The sequence below is a fragment of the Semicossyphus pulcher genome, unplaced genomic scaffold (genome assembly GCF_022749685.1).
Source record: "Semicossyphus pulcher isolate SPU_LCO1_2020_fin unplaced genomic scaffold, fSemPul1.0.p SCAF_2, whole genome shotgun sequence".
NCBI lineage: Eukaryota > Metazoa > Chordata > Actinopteri > Labriformes > Labridae > Semicossyphus > Semicossyphus pulcher.
In genome coordinates this window covers 23,443,094-23,463,068 of record NW_027211693.1, presented here as the reverse complement: position 1 = coordinate 23,463,068, position 19,975 = coordinate 23,443,094, and the positions used below count along the sequence as shown (strand labels likewise).

Genomic DNA, 19,975 nt, shown 5'->3' with positions numbered 1-19,975 from the left:
CTCCGAGGCCGAGTCACACTCAGTGCCACTTCATTTGATTCAGTATAAAGAGAATATTAAGCGGACATTCAGTGACATTCAGAACACTGTCAGTGACTTGAACACACGCTGCTGTATAATTCTGTGTAATTACTCTGCCTGTTCTGCAAGAAGCTCCCCGGTTAAACCAAACCCAGTTTTTAAACATGGCTAGTAATGGAGTTGTCATGAGTGAAGCGTGAAGCTTGGCTTGACGAGAGCGCTACAGTAGGGTGCATGTCATGTCCTGCCACATCAGGACATTGTCACCCGTTTCCTCCCCCCTCCCCACCCCACCTCAGACCTCTCTGATAGCCGCTGACAGCCACCATGTTTCACAAAGTGTTGACACAGTGAATGCCACCGACACTTATCTCCACTCGCCTTTTGTGTCCTGTCCCGATCCGGAGTGTCAAGGCCGCTTCTGGGGCGCTTAGTGTCAGATATATATGACGGACTGTTTTCAATGGGGAGAGAGGCAAAGGACAAAAAAAGGTGGAGGTAGCGAGAGGAGAGAGAGAGAGGAAGATAGAGGAGGATGGAGCTGCTGCCGGCCCTCCTGGTGGGTTTTACTTGCAGCAGCAACACTTAAAGGCTCAGCTCAGGCCTGAATTCTGCCTCCCACTGACACTCCAATCAGTCCACAGGCGCTGCGATGCACCTGAGGAAGGTTGTGCTCCTCCGGTCCTGCTGTAACTCACGGCCTGTGATGTATTTGTGGGTATGAAAGTCCCCAACTGTTCTATTTAGCCAGAGGAGAGTCCAGCGAGCTTTGATTTACTTGTTCATTTACGCTCAGTTTTTCATTTATTTCCTATTCTGCGGTACAAGTTGTTGCTGTTAGTTTGTGTCACTGTAGATGCTGCATGACCTGACTTGTGTGATTGAGAGAAACATGAGAAAATGATGTGTTATATAAATATTTTCTCCACCTCACATCCGCTTTCATCTCCATTCCTATCATGCACATATATTTTTGTTCATCTCCCAAAAAGAAGTCTTGTTTTTATTTCCAACTCACTGTGCATGGTGTTTTATTGCAAAATATAGCAGTGTGTGCATTAATGAACCTATCTCTGTTTCTCTCCTCGCACAGAGCTCTGTGCTGCGTTTTGATGCTGTGAATATGTTTTGATGTAATGATGTGTTTGCCTCCGAGAAGCGAGTGAATCAGAAAGCAGCCTTTTTTTTTTTTTTTATATGCGGGGTAGCCACTTAGTCACCTGTGTCACCAGATTAGGCGTCCACGGCAGCAGCTAAAGCTCTGATCTGATTGGTTTAGGAAGAGCTACTCACCTCATTACCTCCACGTCATGCTGTGCTGCAGCCCAGATGTGGATGTAGCTCGAGAGGATTATTTTTTTTTCCTCTCTGTAAAAGTCCAATTTGGATCTGTTGCATGTATATTTCCCTCTGACACAAATCACATCAAGTCAATAAACAGATTAGAACAAGTGGAGCTTCGATGTCTGATGTAGCTCCCACAGAGGGATTTAAATGTTTTCATGGAGTCCTGATGTGAATCAACAAAAGAGGTGGCTGATAACAATGACATGACTAATCTCTTTTTCTTATTTCTGCCCTCTGTCCCTTCTTCCTCTTTGCCATTCTCGTTGTATCTGTGGCCCATTTGTTTGAGTAGCTTGTGCAGGATATCGTTTCGCTGTTATTCTCCCCTTCTTTACCCCCCTTTCCTCCCCCATTCCCCCCTCTCTGACTGTACCTTTCATGCTTCCTCACCCCGTGCATCCTCCTCCTCCTCCTCCTCCTCCTCCTGTCTGTAAGATAAGTGTGTGCATAGAGAAGTGTCAGCTATAAATCACATTTCACTGTGTAGCCTTCTCAGATACCAGCAAGATAAAGCCAGCCGTAAATAAGGTCACATCATATACAAGTTATTGCTTTGCTTTTAAACGTAACGGGGCTGTGAATAACCAGGGGAATTATGGGGGAAAAAAACAACCTCTGAATCAAGGCTGAGCTGTGCTATAGGCTCTACAGGAAAAGCGTGTCTTTACAAAATGCATTTAAGTAGTTGTCCTTGGTGTGGAGCATGCTAATGTGACGACAAACAGAGCCTGCAGATGGGTGCAGATTGGGCTGTGCAGGATGTGGTCCGCGATTAGCTGTTCTTGAGGATTTCGAATTTTGGCTCACAGTCACCATCGCAACCAGAATACAATACCTCCCTTTAAATCTGACTCCATTGCTTTCTCTTTTTTTGCCTTTATTTCTGCCTCTCTTTTTTATTTTCTTCCTTCTTCTCTCTCTCTCTATCTTCCTTCCTTCCGGTCTGTCTTTGTCTGTCTCTCTCTCTCTCTCTCTGTATCTTTCTCACTCCTCTGCCCTCCCACCCTCTCTCATTCTCACCACTCTCGAGGCTTAGGGGGAAAAAAAGAGAGAGTGAGAGAGAGAGAGAGAGGGAGAGGCAGGGAGTTGGACAGAGATGGAGGGAAGGCGGGAGAGAGACAGGGGAGAGTCTGTGAGTGAAAGCGATACAAAGTGAGGGAGGGGGAAGGCGAGAAGCTACAGAGAACGCGGGGGGGAGCGGGAGTGAGAATGAGAGAGAGAGTTTCTTGTCTTGTCTCCCAGCTCGAGCTAGCCAGCCAGTAATTCAGTCTATTCCTCAGACAGAGGCTTTTTTCTTCCCTCTACCTCTGGATGTGCTTTATCTGGCTGGAGTGTCGCTCCAGCTGGGTATCAAGCCCTGAGTCGGGAATAGAATAAACAACATTTTTACCAAAACTCGAGCACGAATTTAACTGCGAGCAATGCCAAGAAAGAGCGTGCAAATAAAGTGTTGCACAGAGATAGGCCTGTGTTAAAAAAAAAAAAAAAGGAGGCGTATGGTCGCATTGTGTAATTAGCCAGCGCGTTTTTTCCCCTATCACTGTCAAGCCAGATTAGCCTTCTCCCTGGTTAGGAGATGTGTCAGAGTACCTCTCTCTTTATTCTCCCTAATGGCTTCCTGCGTGTCTATATTGGGATGTGGGCTCTGCCTCATGGAAGGCAAAAAATACGACCCTAATAGTTTGGTCAATATGCTGCGTTTTCAGCTGAGATGGCCAATTACTATCATAGATTTAAACTCGACATAATGAGACATTAATTTGTGTTTCACAGAGCAGAAAAAAATAGTCCGTTCGAAGGCTCACAAAGTGTCCTCAGCTGGTATCTGAGAGGTGACCGTCAGCTTGTCTGTTTGTGGCCACCATGTGCTGTTATCTGCTGTATCTGAATCTGAGCTGAACCCTTTGATCGGAGTGGGTGGACGGCTATGTGAATGTGTTAATGATGGCCGCTCTTGCAGACATACGAGACACCGGGGCCAAGCCTGTGATGGTCTACATCCACGGAGGATCCTACATGGAGGGGACGGGCAACATGATCGATGGCAGCGTCCTGGCCAGCTACGGAAATGTCATCGTTATCACTCTCAACTACCGTGTCGGAGTCCTCGGTAAGCATCTTATTCCCTTCTTCTTTTTTTTCTCCTTCAAGGACATTTTTCTGGGCCATCTTTGTAGGGCAGCTAGGTGTAATGAGCGCCGCTGATTGCCACATCCACTCCAAATAAGGCGGAGGGGGAAAAAGCTCGGCACTGTTAATACACGGGCCGGTTCCTGAGCCGCGTGTGGATGTGGGGCATGTGTATCAAAATCACAGTAATTGAGTGTGCTGAATGTGGGTTTGTTGTTGTGACTGGGGTTTAGAATAAATTAAGAAATTATTGTAATGAGGTAGAAAAAAATGATGAGATGGGCGTGATGCCGGAGAGATGGAGGAGAGAAGAAGAGTCTGTTAGAGAGGACGAGGTGCTCTCTCTCTCTCTGTCTCTCTCTCTCTCCGGGTTGTGGTTGGTTGCAGATTGACTCACACAGCTGAATCCTCTTTCAGACACTTGTGTGTGCGCGCGTGTGTGTGTGAGAGAGAGAGAGAGGGAGAGAGATAGAGTGGAGTGGCAGAGAAAGAGAGAGGGTGAGAGAGCTCCATGGAAACAGCTGCAGCAACACAAAATGGAGTTTGTTAGCACACTACCAGAGCTTTGTACCTTCTCCATCCATCTCTCTGACACAGCTGATTTCCCCCCTCACACATTTTTTACATTTAGAGTGCTTCTCCGCTGCCTACAAACGCTTTGAACATCAAATGAAATGTCAATGTTGTGTTTTTAGCTGCAAATGTTGAGAATGTGGCCTCCCATTTGGGCTATTGTGCTGCTGTTTGTTGTCGTTTCTGGTTGTCTTCGGTCAACTCATCCTTCGAATACACCAACAGGAACGATTCATAAATGTGTCCCTGAATAATCTCATTAATCGATTGAACTCTTGAAAGGAGGGAATTGAGCAGATACTAGGTCACTGGATGCCAGAGATGTACCAGCACTATTTTCCCTGATACTTAAGCAATGTCACAATCGAGGTCACGGCTGTGATCCGGTCATAATCACGGCCGATTGTGATATTGCTTTAAAACGACGAGCGGCAAAATGGAGTAAACAGCAACAATCACCAACAGAACTTTTTCCTGCACCGTCTCAACTAGGTCCACAGCTTGACTGAAACTGGACTGTTGTTGCCAAGCAACCCAAGCATTCTCCTGCAGTCTGTAGCTGTTTCCCAATCCAGGAGGCTGCAGCCTTCGAAGGAGGTGGTCCACAGAGGATGCCTGCGTAGGCCACTAAAGCCGAACTGAAATGAGACAGTCTGGTCTACCCTTGCGTCACCAAACACCGCTCCTGTCACCTAGCAAAAGGTAGCTAGCGGGCTAATTAGCTAGCATAACTAACGTCATGTAACTTAACCTATTATTTAAAGATAATTTGTTTCAAGGGCCCTTTCGTTTTTTAAACATCAGTATCGTTAGCTATTCGATTGAGTTGAAACCAAAAACTTTTACAATTTAAAGTGTATTCTTCGGCCATATAAGAGTCCGCCATCTCTTTGGAGTTGGTGCGCAATTAATCTTGTTGGGCTGCAAAGGATGCACCCGATGGGTCCTTCATGGCCTGGGAAAAGGAGGACGCATTTGTCGGCTGCATCTAAAGGAGCCTTCCAATTGGGACAGCCTTCGATGCGTTGCTGTGACACAATCGGCCTCCAAATAGGTCCTTCGAAGGCTGCAGCCGCTGGATTGGGACACAGCTTATATCTGCAGGTTACCACAGATCAGCTGTTTTTTATCATGTACATTTATCTGTATGTTTTAATTTATCATCAACCAGTGAAATAAGAGTCTGCTGTGTGATTCAGAGCTGTGTTAATGAACAGTATTCAGAACACCTGGCTGAGGTTGTGAAAAGTCCCAGTGATGTTACACTCGTGAAATGTCTCTTGTCCAATCAGATTACTTGGTTGGAACCAACTGTTGTATCCATGCACTACACTTGAGTGCTGACACTGAGTACCCCTCCAATACCAGAGGGATAAAAAGCTACTTCCTGACATCCTGTCTGGAAGAGCGTCAGAGGAACCATGATTCCAAAACATGAAACTTCCTCCTTTTATGTTTAAATTCTTTAATACAAATAGAGCCTTAAAATATGTAAGGGTTAAAGTTTTTTTCTCGCCTTGTCTCATGTCATAGCTAGCGCTCTATTGTTGTTTGCTATCGTCACATAAGATCTAAGTTCTTTTCTCCTCTGAACACTGGCTGCTTGTGAAAGACAATGCATACCGTACAGTATATAATTGCTGTGATAGGCTGCTGTTATGGAGAAGAAAATCAAGTTGATATTTTGGGGGGCTAACAAATGCAAGAGTTCTGCTTTTATGAGTACTTTCAGTGAGTATTTACCGCAGCAGCAGGGCGATGCAGCATTTACTCAAATAAACAAGGTCCATGATCATCATGATGGAGGACAGTGTCACTCAGTGCAACATTGTGACACACTGATAGTTTCTGGTCAACAGCGTAAGACACATCGGTCCAAACCTAGAGGTCGGGACCCTTTAAAGGGTCGCTCGATGATTGAACGGTAACAGGATTATAACAGAACAGGAGAGAAGAAGGATCATCTGCTGCATGATAAAATGCGAATGTTTTATTCCTTCTTGTTACAGGGTGAACAGTTTTACCATTCAGGCCTCTAAAATGAATCCACATGAGACAGTTTGTGATTGGAAAATTAGTGAAGGGACAAGACACGGCTTTGATTTAAACTGTCTGAAGGCAGAGGGATGGAGGTCAACGAGCTGTTTCGTCTGCTCCTGCTCCACGAGTTCTTCTGTAGGATGAGCAGATCCTTTCATGGCATTTGTCAACGAGCAGAAGAATATAAGATATGGACCGCTTTATCCGTAAAGAAGTGCTCTGCCTCACCTTGCTGCTCAGAGAGCTACCGCATGTCAAGAGCGGGAGGTTGACGGAGGAGCGCTGCCGCTTTATCCTCCAGGACATTGAGATGACTGGTGCGGTTGAATCACACTGGCACAACTACATCCATCCCGAGCCTCTCTTTTTGATGGAGATGAGAGCGCTACGGCCTATCGATTTTGTCATCAGAGTTGCTCGCCGTGAACGCGCCGTGTTTTCCCTCTGTCATTTTTGTGGAGTATCATTCTGAGCGTTGTAATCAGCCTTCGGGGCGGCGAGGTAGTCAGAGTGCTGGCTGAGCACGCCGCCTCTTGCTCCTGCCGCTGGTTTCAAGCCGAGCACGTAAGCCTAATACAGATTCATGATCATATTTCTTTCATGGCACTTCAATTATGAGTCAGATGTTTCTTCTCTCGCCGCCACATTTCGCTAAATGTCATTCTACATGCATGCACACACCCCCTCAAACAGCACATATGAGTACTCTGAACATCTGACACTCACACATACAAGTGAGACACAAGCAAAGACAAAATACACACACAGCTGCGGTTAGCCCACACACACACACACACACACACACACACACACACACATGCAGTTTACAAAGCAGCTCTCTCGGTGAGCTCCCCAGCAGCCACTCAGAGAAATGAGCAGAGGAGAAGTGATGCATGTAGTTGAGCGATAATGTCCATCGCTGTAGCATGGTCTGATAATCTCCCCATGGTACGGCTTTAAACTGTTATTACAGACACACTCATATAAGCCAAATAAAACCCAGGCCAGAGAGAAATCAGACCATGATGGGCCAATTAACACTAAGCTGTCTGAAGATTTTCAGTCATAAAGTGGGAATTGCAACACTCAGAACATGAGAAACCGTAATCTTCGTTTCATATTTGTTTGCACTTTTTTTATTGAATACGGGCGTCGCTAACCGTTTCAGCGCTAATCTCGTCTAGACAGCAATAAGTGGAGTAGATAAACTGTTTGTGCATTAGCCGCTGCACACATAGTTGAAAGCTGTGCTCCTGCAGTTTAGCATCCGGTCATCCGGCGGCTGGATGAGAGTAAATATCCCAGTTTCTTCTTCTTCGTCTTCTTCTTCTTCTTCTGTGGCTTAAACTCGAGTAGTGTGCAGCAGCAGCACTCCCTTCAGATGAATAATGAAAAAAATCAGTAATTTAGATTCTACGCTGGCTGAAGCCGTCTCGAGTAGAGTGAAAAATAAATAAATAAGCAAATATTAATGAAAAAATGAAAGCTCTTTTAATTAGGCTGCTTAAAGGGATGAGGGAATAATGGAGGCAGAGAGAATTAGACAAGATAATGAGTTTAAAGTGAAAGCAGACAAGGCAACTCAAACTCCGCTTTCTGACACTAATACAGCTCTCCCCGCCGTCCCTGCGCAATCTGAATACGACATTAATAATGCAGTAAACACCTTTGAAATACGCACAACAATCTGAATATTTAACTCCTTTCACAGGAATAATGGGCCTAAACTATTAGGCAACAACAGCCCTCGCTTACAAATCTGTACTGAAAGCATTTTTAATGCGAGGAATGCAAAACATTTTCAGCAGCAAATTGGACAGCGCCCAACTTGGGTTGAACACCAGTTGTAAATTTTTCATCCATCTTTTGCATTAATTTAATTTTCCTTACTCTTGTTTTTGTAGTGAAATTATTTCCAGCTTTATTTGGCTTTTAAACATTTTACTGAAAAGGAGTAAAGTAACTGAAAGCCAGAGCTCAGTTTGTTATGAAATATAGATTCAGCACTTGTTTGGTTGTTTCTCAGACGGCACGCCGCGGTGGGTTTAGTCTATATTTCAGCGTGGTTGTATAATATATGCAAGGCAGCTGCTGATTCTCCAGAGAAACACACACTGATAATACACTGTTAGAGATAAAAAAAAGAGGCACAGACTGCAGGCGGAGGAGAGGAAAGAAGAGGTAACATGAGGAGAGTTGTACTATTTCTATTCGTTGAGTCTGATGTGTGAGTCGCTGCCACTCCTGTTCCAATTAAAGAGGAGTCCGCTAAGTTTCCAGTGCTGTTCTATCATCCCCCTGCAGCTCGTAGCCCTACGCCGCTGTAATGGTAATTATTGCTTCAAAGGGTGGACCACAATTCTCCCGAGGCCCCATTTGGAAACTTTCATATCTCAACCTTTCACTATTTAGATGAATGAGAATTCATATCAGATTTAATCTTTAATTACTTATTGACCCACTGCTGTGTCACTATCAGCGGATCAGATGTGGAGTTTACAGCAGCAGCCTGTCCTGTTAGGACATGTCAGCCACCTGAAGAGCAAAGTTTGTTTAAAGGGACTCCTGCTCATTGATCTGCACGTGCAGAGAGAGAGGGATTGTGTTTGTGTCAAAGAGTGCGACTTGTCTGCCCAAGTGCATTAAGGGCGTGTGTGTGGGCCGTGCACGTCGAGCGCGTGCGTGCGTCTAGTTGCCGCGCCTCTCTAATGATGTGTAATGAGTCCCAGTCAGAGGGGAGTATCTTGTATCACTGCTCTTTACAAATATAATTACTCACTGGCTCTCCAGAGCATGTCAATTTCCCAGTCCATTGGGGGGGAGGGACTTAATTACTAGTTTCCAAATGCATTAAAAATTAACAAAGGCTGCCTCTCTTGCCAAAACTCAAGGTGAGCCTCGTCTTTCTCAGCCAAGTGCTCGAAAAAAGGAGAACGGTCAAGTGCGGCGTGTTCTTGTGGAGTGTTTTCACCTCTGACAGGGTTTATTTGTGACCTTTGATGTCTATCTGCCATATCTCTCTGATCGCAGCCATTTTATAGTGGGACAGTCACCGCTGTGGACAGACCACCCGAGTTATTCAGGCCTTCAAAAGAATAGTTTTAGATCCAATCAAAATAACCTCAGTCTACTGTGTGAGGAAGCAGCGCCGAAGCGGCAGAGCAGGTGTCCCAGAGTCGTCCTGCGTGTGGTTAAGTGACTCTGCCGTCCTCTCTTATGTCCCTCTGCCAAGCTAAAGATGGGGACTGTGGGTAATTCAGCCAGGGATTTGGGGGAGCGGAGGATATTTGTGCCTGTATGTGAGCGATATTGTCTAGCAAAGGAGTCACACATTTGTTATTTGTTCTCCGCTGCAGTAGTACCAGCTCCACAGAGAGTTGAAGTGCTCCCGCTGTGCTCGCGGCCTCTGACCCATATGTGGTTAAGTGTATATGAAGGTGTATTAAATCGCATCTGGACCTGATCCGGATATAAGACACTTGAAATGATAAGTGTAAATGGTTTTAGACCTCAGGCAGGAAGTATCCAGATGACATCTAAGATGACCTGTATTACTACTTCACCAACATCCTGCAGAGTACAGCATCTCGGTTTTCCTTTGCTGCAGGAAATCGGGGTCAGGCCTCCTTCAGTCGGGCAGGTTGTGGAAAAGCAACTGAAGCTGTTTGGGAAGTGCAAGAATACACCACAGACAGGTTAACGTGTGCTCTTAAGCAGCTTTTTTACAGAAATGAACAGTTAGCAGTAGCAGCTAGCTAGCTAACAACAACTACATAAACACATGAATGAGTTGATTTATGAGACAATATTCCTATGAAAAAAAAATCATCTCTGCAGCTGTCACTCACTGCACCACATCACCCACAAAAACAAGCTGTATCAGCCACTGGATCATTTATCATCATAGTATTAGATACATGCAAATCTCGAAAACCATCGGCTACAGTCTGACGATGATAAGGCCTCTGGGGACAACGGTGAACATGCCAGGGCGTGTAGCCGGGGGTCTTATCCGAAATTTCAACATCATGATGCAGATTAGTAAAAAGTCAAAATGAAGCTTTGTCAGGTCTGTCCTCGGTCGGGTCGATAATTTCTGATGCATTCAAGGAAGTCGGGAAATCTAAACGCTGAGTGACTTTCGTGACACCGAGTCAGGGAATTTATCTCAAGTTGAATTTTAGATCCAGAACGGATTGTTACTTGCCTGCAGATGTCTGTTTATAAAGATTAATAAGAAGCTAAATCATTGTCAGGTGATGGGAGCCGGGACGTCATTACAGCGCAAAACATTTTTGCTCTCCACACGTACTGTTTTTCATACGCTGCAGCCTGCTGACACGTGACCGTTCAGTATTACTCGGACTACAAGCGTAGTTCAAACATAAACCTGAACACTTGCCGTCCCTGAAATCCACATCCCTGCCTACAGCGATCTGTGAACAGAGATTAGATAAATGCAAACAGCTCAGTGCTTATGCTGTTTGATAAACAGCGGTTAAAGAAGTATTTTGACCTTTTACACGAGTTCAAATGGCAATTTAAATATAGTATGTCACAAGTACTGGAGCATTACTGTTACTTGTAAAGGAGAAATAGTATTTCAAATAGTACTTAGGTAAAAGTTTTATTGCAAAAATATATAAAAGTATAAAAGAAAAATTTCCACTTTACAGGCACAAAGGGCTCTGTTGGTGTTACATAAAGCAATAAGCTGTTGTTATTGCTGTTACAGTAGCATGCAAGCTGAAATTTAATGCTATAAATAGTAAGAACTAATTGTAAATATGACTGCATTTATCTGCAAAGTGAGTAGCATCTGCTGAGCAAATGTAGAGAAATGAAAGTAGTACAACATGTTACTTGAGTGAAGTACTTCTGTTAGTTAGGTCACCACTGATGATTGAAAGTGTGAAATAATCTGCTAATTTCAAAGGTTAGCGCTGTCGCCTCACAGCATGAAGGTTCCTGGTTCAAGTCCTGGTTCGGACAGAGTGGGCCTTTCTGTGTGGAGTTTGAATGTTCTCCTCGTGCATGTGTCCTCTAGGAACTCTGGCTCCCTCGCACAGTCCAAAGACATGCTTGTTTGGTTAAAGGTTGTCGGTCTCTATGTGTCAGCCCTGTGATTGACTGGCGGTCAGTCCAGCAAATCCAGTCTTGCCCAATGACATCTGCGATCGGTAGGGTTGTCATGGTAACTACCTGACAGCAATAGCGCGGTTATGTGACGCCAGCCGTGCGCGATCGGCTCCACCCCTCTGTTACCCTGAACAGGATAAGCAGCGTAGATAAGACCCTCAGTCTTCACTGACATCGGCCCCACTTGGGAGGTGTAAGAATTCTATATTCTTGTATAGATAGATGTATTTGCACCTTTTCAGCATCATGCTACAAAGCGCCGTAAATCAATTCTTCTCGAATGACTTTACAAACTGTTGAAACACGAAAAGTAACAAAGTGTAAATGGGTCTCGTCCTTGATGAAAATACTCCTCTCCAGCTTCCCTGCCTTTATTGTATCCCTGCACCGCCTTTATAAAATGATGAGCGTTAAAATGACTCTTTTTTTTCTTGCTCTGTGTTCATGTGCAGGATATAATCTGTCTGGGTGCGCCTCATTTGTCACATCGGATGTCTGGGATCACAAAAATCACTCTCTGAGTTACTACGGGATAAAATTTGACATGACAGCCTCCTGTGTGGCGAGGGTGAATCGACTTAGAATAAAGAGCCTCCCTCAGTATGTGTTCCCAGTCTCAGTCATTTCGGTTATCATCTGATATATGAGCCTGGCACAGAGCAGAGGAATTTTCTCTCACGTAAGGTGAAAGAAAAAGCGAAGGCAGAGTGAGTTCTCTTTGTCTTCTATTATCAGGAGGGGGGCTGAGATGGATATTTACTTGTTTTCATGGCCGTTTGGATGAATTCATCCAAATTAAGCAGAGAACAAAAACATTTATTCATCCTATTAATGTCAGGGAGTGAGGGATTGAAGTAATGGTTTTCATGCTCCAGTCTGCTGCAGCTTGTTGATGCTGCTCCCCTACAAATCACTGCCAGGAAATTAACTCTTAAGCCGCTTTTGCCAGACACTCTGCAACAGAAATCTGGCTCTGCAAGACAGGGCCAAGATGACGAGGCCTTTTGTTTCTCAGTGCTCGGCTTTTCAACATCAACCAAGAAGATGTTTCCTTTCTGGCTTAGAAGTCTTGAGAAGTATTGATTAAAAGTGAAAGGGATTAATGCTGGGAAGCAGTCTGTCCTCGGAAATGGTGCAGCAAACAGCACTTACTCAGCAGGACCCACAGTCTGCTTCATATTTAATGATCTTTAAATATAGCACAGATCAAACATTTAAAGCTTTTATTAACTTTTCATGCTGTTGTATTGTGCCTTAATAATAATAATCTGCCCTATTTCTTCATAACATTTCAAAGTTAGTTCTCTATTGCAGTCACAGTGTCTCAATGCAGGGGCTGCATGCTTCCAACGGCGCAGTCGTAGCCCGTGTAGACCGCTCAGGCTGAAACGAGGCGGTCTGGTCTACAGAGGATTTCCTGTTTGCGTCACCAGCTGTTCCCGCCCTTACCCTTGCGTCGCCAAACGCCGCTCTTGTCGCCTAGCAACAGGTAGCTAGCGGGCTAACTAGCTATCATAACTAATGTCACGTAACTTAACATATCATTTTAAAGATAACTAGTTTCAAGGCCCCTTTCATTATTTTTAAACATGTGTAACACCAGAGTTAAAACTAAAACCTTTACATTTAAAAGTGTATTCCTTGGCAGCCATCTTGTGGGAACTGGCGCGCAATGAATCTCGGGATACATTGGGCCGCGAAGGATGCACCCGATGGATACTTGGCACCCGGGAAAAGGAGGACGCATCTGAAGGAGCCTTCGAATTGGGACAGCCTTCGACGCGTCGCTGAGACGCAATCGGCCTTCAAATTCGGGTTTCGAGGGCTGCAGCCGCTGAATTTGGACACAGCTACAGATCCTCACCTCATCCCCCTTAAACCGACAGAATTTAGTCAGTTGCTGAGGAAGAGGAACCAATCAAGGGCCCTGATTGTAAAGTATAAAATCTGGAAGCTCCAGCTTAGTTGTCTCACAGAGGAGCACTATTTTTAAACGCAGAGAGACCTGAGACAATATCCATAAAAGGACAATTGAATTAATTAAAGTTATATACTTTAAATATTCATGAAACCATACCTCGTCTTTAATAATATATATGGTTTGTTATAGTTACACAAAAGCCTTTTTTTTAATTACCTCCATATGTAGCAGTTTTCATTATTAGCGGATCCACCATCGATGATTATCTGCCCACACACTTAACTCACAGGAAACACCTTAATGTAATCCAGGGTTAAGGCTTTGAGGCCTACCGGTTACCCTCCTGCAGTAATAGTTTTATTAACTCACTGCCAATGTAAGCTAAACATTTCCTTCCTCCTCTAACTTGCGCTAAAAGCATCTTACATTTAAAGTGGCAGTGGTGTGTATTTAAAGCAGGCTCAGGTAATTCTAAACCTGACAGCCACTTAAACTGACAGCACTGACAGCCATCATCTATCAAACAGGACTTTGTCATGTCGGACTCTTTTCTGTCGGGGGATCTGTTTTAAATAATGTCGGCTAACATTGCGATCTGCATATTGGATACTGTGCGTGTAATTTCACAAAAACAATTACCTTCTGATCATTTCGAGCTCACAGCTGCGGAGGATTGATTTATTTTCACGCGCTCTCATTGGCTGGAGCTGCCAGAAACTCACAGTCACTAAAGTAGAGAGTGAAACATGGACTCGCAGAATTAAATCAGTGTATTAGGTCTGATAATTTTACCTTTGATCAGTCAGTAACGAGTATTCGGGCTGATTTCATGGATGCTTAGAGACGGTCAGCACAATGATTAATTCATGTTTATATTTTTCAGGCTTTTTAACTTTCATTCTTTTAGAAATATTTAATAACTATAAAACATCACCAGTTGTGAAACGTTGAAAGGCTGATATTCTTAAAGTCTAACCTGCTACCATCACAGCAGCGTTGTGCAAAGATGTTCTACACTGAATGAACAACTCGCCGCTGTGACTTGAACTCAGATTACTGATGTATTTTTAATGAGGAGTTGTCCCCCGTTTTTAATCTTACAACAAATAGAAGCAGGAACAAAGCTGGTTATATTTCATAAGCATGACATTTAGGAAAACTGTGACATTAAGAAATCAATTTCTACGCTACAGTCGCTGCAGCGCTTCCCTCACATGGAAACATGTTTAGATGATCGCTGTACTTTCACCCCAAACAATAAATATGCATTACAAAGACATCAAAGCGCTAACCCAACAATTGCTTTCATCTGGTCAAGGGGTTGTGTGCAGCGTCTCATGTAAAAAAACGGAGCGCTTCACCCAAAGATGGCAGCGTAAAGTGCACGGATGGATCGGCGGTTCGCTGACGGAAAATGTCACCCAAGTGTCAGTGTTTGTGGTTGAGATGTTTTATTGATGCTTGTTTGACCTTTTCTGCTTGTGATGGAAGATTTGTGCATCTTTTGAAACTCTCATTTGCATCCTAAACATAAGCAAACACTATTTCTATTCAGCCCGGCGGCAAGCTAAAATTAGAGTTTTGCAGGTGGAGTTTTCAAAGACAGAAGACTAATATTTGCTGAGCAGCTGCCTCGCTCTCTCTGACATGGCGTGCTCGAGCAACAAGAGATGGCATTTCCATTTCCACCGCAGCACAGTCTAATAGTGACGCAGAGCTCGAGCTGCTATTTCCAGGTACCCCCGCTTGCTGCCAAAACTTTTTTTTAATTTTTTTTTTTACATATTTTCAAGTGGTCCTTAAATTGAGTGTATTTGAGTGTGAGACTCAAATAAAGTGCCCGATAGATGATTCATAATGCAATGCATGCACAGAGGCAGGTGTTGCCAATGCGGTGATTAAGCTATTCTCTCACCTTTGCTTTTTTTGTGGCAGAGGCTATTAACTCGCACAAATAGACGTTTTAGAGTTGCGTGCGGACCCCTGGCTGGCCTTCGCCTTTGCTTTCAGAGCCAGATGCCCTTTTAATAGCCGCACCAGTAAATCCCAAAATATATGCACACCAACTGGGGCTTTTGTGCGACCTGCGATACTTGGGCCTGTTTGGGCTGGTTTATTGCCCGGTGATTGCAGAATGACCTTCGTTTCTCAAGGAAATAAATTGAAGGTCTCCCCAACCTTTAATGTGTCATTGCATAGAATATCAGCTATATAACATCGCGCCTGTGAGGTGTGGAAGTGTTATAATTTATGTGTTATTGTACTCCCCGGGTCACGCTGAACTGTGTAAATACTGAGTGGAGATTTCTGAACATTTCTGCAAAGTTCCAGACACTAATAAAACACTAATGGATCAGACTGTAGCTCTAAATAATGCAAAATCATTACCATTACAAAACCAGAGTCCATTGAGGAGAACAAAAACGCCACAATGCAGTCTGGGTAATGGGAACTGCAAATGACTGTTTTGTTTCTGCTCTGAGATATTGACATGGGGACGAAAAATCAATTAAATGAAAACACTATATCATTGTATGAAGTCTTTGAACAAATATCACTCTGTCAGATGATGGCACAAGCAAGATGTATTGTATACCCGAAGGTGAATATTTGTATTTCTGAGACTTTTTACAACTGTAGTCTATTCCCAGCTCGTATTGGGCTTCTTGTTTATGGTGCCTGAAAGATCTATCTGCGGTGATTCATTGCTTGAATGCTTTGTTTTTGCTTTATACGCTGCTCTAGGAGGGAGCGTGGGGCTCCTAATGGCAGCGCGGCTTTTCTTCTTAGCGCATTTGTCCTTGAGGGATTTTTAACTTCACAACCAAAAAAAAATAAAAACACACACACACAGGCGCTTCTTCTTCCTAGGGGCAAAATACGTACAGGTAACAGCCTTATCGAACGGAAGCCAGCGTGTACACCTTCCAGATGAGCCCGGTGCTGCATGTTTGATCATTCAGAGCAGAAAATAAAGGTTTCGGAATAGTTTTTTACTCCTCCTCGGCAATATTGTGAAAGGAAGAGAGTAAGGGGGAGGATTAGAGGCGAGTACAGCGAGAGGAAGGATGGAGGTTAACGTTTGTCCATCATCAGGTGCGCCCTGAGACAGGAATGATGTGTGTAAGGAGATATATATTGTCCGGGCAGGTAGAGGTACTTGCTTCTTGTCTTGTAGAGGCATTAATCATAGCAGCGGCCAAGCCTAACCGCCAAGGTCAGCAGTCCTCGCATGTGTGGGAGGCACTCTACACAGCTGCCACCACAAAGCGCTGCTGCAGAGGGGCCAACCGAGGCGGGAGGCAAGAATCTGAAGAGGGCGAGGAGCAGGGTGTTGAATCGACAAGGTGAAAGTAGGAGGAGGTGTGGAGGGGGAAGAGAATAAGGTTGGATTAGTAGCGACCCAGAGGGGCGTGGTAGGTAAAGAGTGCCACTTGAGGTGGTAGTGAAGGAGATTGCTAAGCAAAGGTAGGTGGACATTTTGGGATAATGGATTGAAGTGGGCAGCACAGCTGGGGGAGGCGGCGGGGGCAAAATAACAGCGTGGTACAGTCGATGGCACTGCACCAATCAGATGGAGGCAAGTGGGGAGGGACAGCGTGTGAACAGGGTCTGGTCACAATGCTTTTAATCACACCTCTCGAGTAGGAGTTTGCTGTTATTAAAATAGGACAGAGGTGAGAATTATGCCCGTTCAGGGAGAATCGTGACTGCTTGGAGCTTTGAAAACGACGCTACATGATAAAGGTGCTTGTAATACACAGCCAGTGTAGTGCTTATACTTACAACAACGTATCCACAGAAGGACCATAGTAGGCAAATTGGTGGCAATATATCCATGACAGGTATATTACACATCAGGCGAGTACGATCCTCCTCCTATGAGAGCTAATTTTACGGGGTCATGTGTGGTTTTGAATGTGTTTTAACCCCAATGAGGTCTATCAGAACGCGTGGGAGAGCGTTTCCACTCCAACGCTAGGAAGAAAATAGTCATTTTCTGCCGCCCGTGTGCAACAGAGGTGCAATATATCCTTACACGCTGTAGTGAACTGAGCCGTGGCTGCTGTCCAACTTAGTCCAACTTCATCTCCCACACTATTTAGGAGCCTTGATTGGGCTAAAATTGATCCAAGTGGGATTTTCCTCTGTCTCTTTTTACCCATACAGTCTTTCCAGCCCCAGAAAAGGAGGAGCTACTCTGAAGGGAAATGTCGAGAATTAGAACACACTGGATGGGCTTTGTTGTAGTAAGCCAGCGTACAAGGAGTTCTGCGGGCACCCTTTGCCTGACTGCCTTCTGCTTATGTAACTTTTGCAGTCATTTCAGGTGGGGGGGGGGCTGTCTGCAGGCATCATTATGTGAGCATTATTAGTTGTCTTTTTTGTGGAATGTGAAAAGAAACACAGAATCAGGCTTCAGAATAAAACCTCACACTAAGATGACAAACTAGATTGTTTGTCTGGGCAAAAATGAGCCACATGAGTATTATAACGAGCCGGCAGCCCTGATGGAAGAAACAGCAGCATTAAACTGCTACATTAAGGTCAGGGACAATTGTTGTTATGGATGATATCTTATGTTTATGGTATTATTATCTCCAGTTGATTAAAAGAAAATTAATTACCACAAGTAATTCATCTTTTTAATCCTTATTTTAGGCAGTGTGTTTTGGTTTTGGGCTGGTTTTTTTTGGAGAGCTATGTGACGTCGTTACCTTGGACTCAAGGAGATTGTGACGAGCATGTTTCAAAATGTTTTTGACATTACCCACAACCCAATGATCAATCCTTTTGTCATGAAAATAATAGGTAGAGAATTCAATGATAAAGTAATTGTGTGCGCAGTCCAGTTAGCACATTAAATCTTGTGTTTTAAACCAAAAAATACTAAAATTGAAAAAGTTGCTATCTTTCTCTAAAAAATAACAGAATAAATGTTTGTTAGCACATTGTTAAACCTTCAGAAGGCAGATTGTTTTGTTTGATCAAGTCACTTTTCATATTTATTCACTTTTAATTTTTTTGTGTAATATCTTTCAACTGTGGGGAACACACCCCACAAATAGTTTCCTAACCAAACTTTTAATGTGAACTTCAGAAAAGCTGTATGTTTCTTTTTTTATTTTTGCTCAAGCGAACACAAAACAAGTAAATGTTCTGCCAGAATGGGCCGGAAAAACTAACCCAAGCTGCCACACACAAAAGGCCCAGAAATAGCTGAAAAACTCTCCTAATGAGGCCGAACAGAGTGGAGTGGAGTGGAGGGAGCTGGGCATTGACGTCTCCAAGACTCAGAAACTAGGAAGTGGAACAACAAAGTATATATAGTGAGCTTGGCAGGTGAAGCACAAATGATGCTGATCAGTCAAATTATCAGCTATCAATCCCTGCCAGCGGGATTCCTGCCATTCAGAGGGAATGTCCAACAACAGCCAGGACAGCCCCAGATTCAGCACCCTGGACAGCGACATGACACTCAGTGATGTAACTTATTGAAATGGTGGCTACACTTCTGCATAAATCTTGCTCATAGATATACAGAAAAGACTCACATGCAGAATATATGCATGCATTTATTGCTGTCTGCATCTGTTTAACATGGTTGGAAACATTGTTGACGTTTTAAATGTGACATAATCCTGCAGTAAAGTCAAACTGCACCAGTGGTTGTTTTCAGCACTTCCTAGGGTTTGATTGCAGCTCAAGGCCAAACATCTGAATCTCATCCTGTCAGACTGACCTGCTGCTGGTGTATCTAATGTAAGCTCACAGCAACAAAAAGAAAGTTATGTATGGACGGCAGCCTGAGGGCTGAAATGAAATCACAGCATGACAAAGCAGCTTACAGAAGAAGGGAAGGAGTGCAGATGGTTGGTATCTAGCAATTTATTTGTAAATTACATACTTACAAAGAAAATCTGACATGGTTTATATGGTGGTCTGTTGGTAAACTGGGAAAAAGGGAGAGAAACAAATGAAAATGCTAACATTACATGCAAAGGGAATCAGGTAAAACAAGGTTTTTACATGCACACATAATGTGCATGTGAGTGTGAGTGCATGCAGGAAAAATCCACACACACCTTGAAGTGATAATCTCCAAGATCTCAGTTTCGTTCTCTTTGGCAGCACCTATGGCGAATAAACAGTAATTGCGGGAGCACACTTCCCAGATATCCAGCCAGTGCTGCATGTGTGACTTCCACGGTTGGCTCCGATTGTAACTCTTGATTTTCCTCGCTGACGGTCGCTTTCCTTTTTAGTCTGAGCGTCGAATTTGTTTCTTTTTCTTTGGATTTTCACTTGTTTTTGAAGTTGTATCTGTAGTCATCCATCTTTTCTTTGTTTGTTCAGCCATAGTAGATTATTGTTGACTCACATCACTTGCAGAGACCGGAAAAGCAGCCGCGAAAGTTGCATCAGACACCCAGTCTGTAATACTGCAAATGCAAAGGCTTTCATCAGTGGGCCATAGGCTCAATCACCATTGTGTGACCTCATATGGCGATAGATAGTGACTTAACAGACATTAATTTACATGAAAATCATGAAGAATTTCACTTCAAAGGGTTGTAGAGAGTGACACAAGCGGCACTTTTTGAAACACACTATCAAAATAAAAGACTGCGTGAAGATACATTTTAAACTAGAGATTTAATTTTAAATGGAAATAAAATACTTGAAGCAAACTAAATATTCAGTTACAGAGGTTTGATTTAATTAATGGGAAAGAAAATTACAGGGATTTAAGAGAATAATTTCAGTCAGACCTAATGCTGTTGAATTCAGCTTTTTTCACAG

General features: G+C 43.7%; 1 protein-coding gene across 3 annotated transcripts in view; it reads left to right on the top strand.

The window, feature by feature from the left end:
• The window catches only part of nlgn3a (neuroligin 3a), a 129,521-nt gene that overhangs the window by 45,044 nt on the left and 64,502 nt on the right, over window positions 1–19,975 (top strand). For all 3 annotated transcript variants that reach the window (XM_069669615.1, XM_069669617.1, XM_069669614.1), the window contains one exon: window positions 3,329–3,478. In XM_069669615.1, the coding sequence (XP_069525716.1) occupies window positions 3,329–3,478 (150 nt within the window). The remainder of the gene's footprint in view (window positions 1–3,328; window positions 3,479–19,975) is intronic.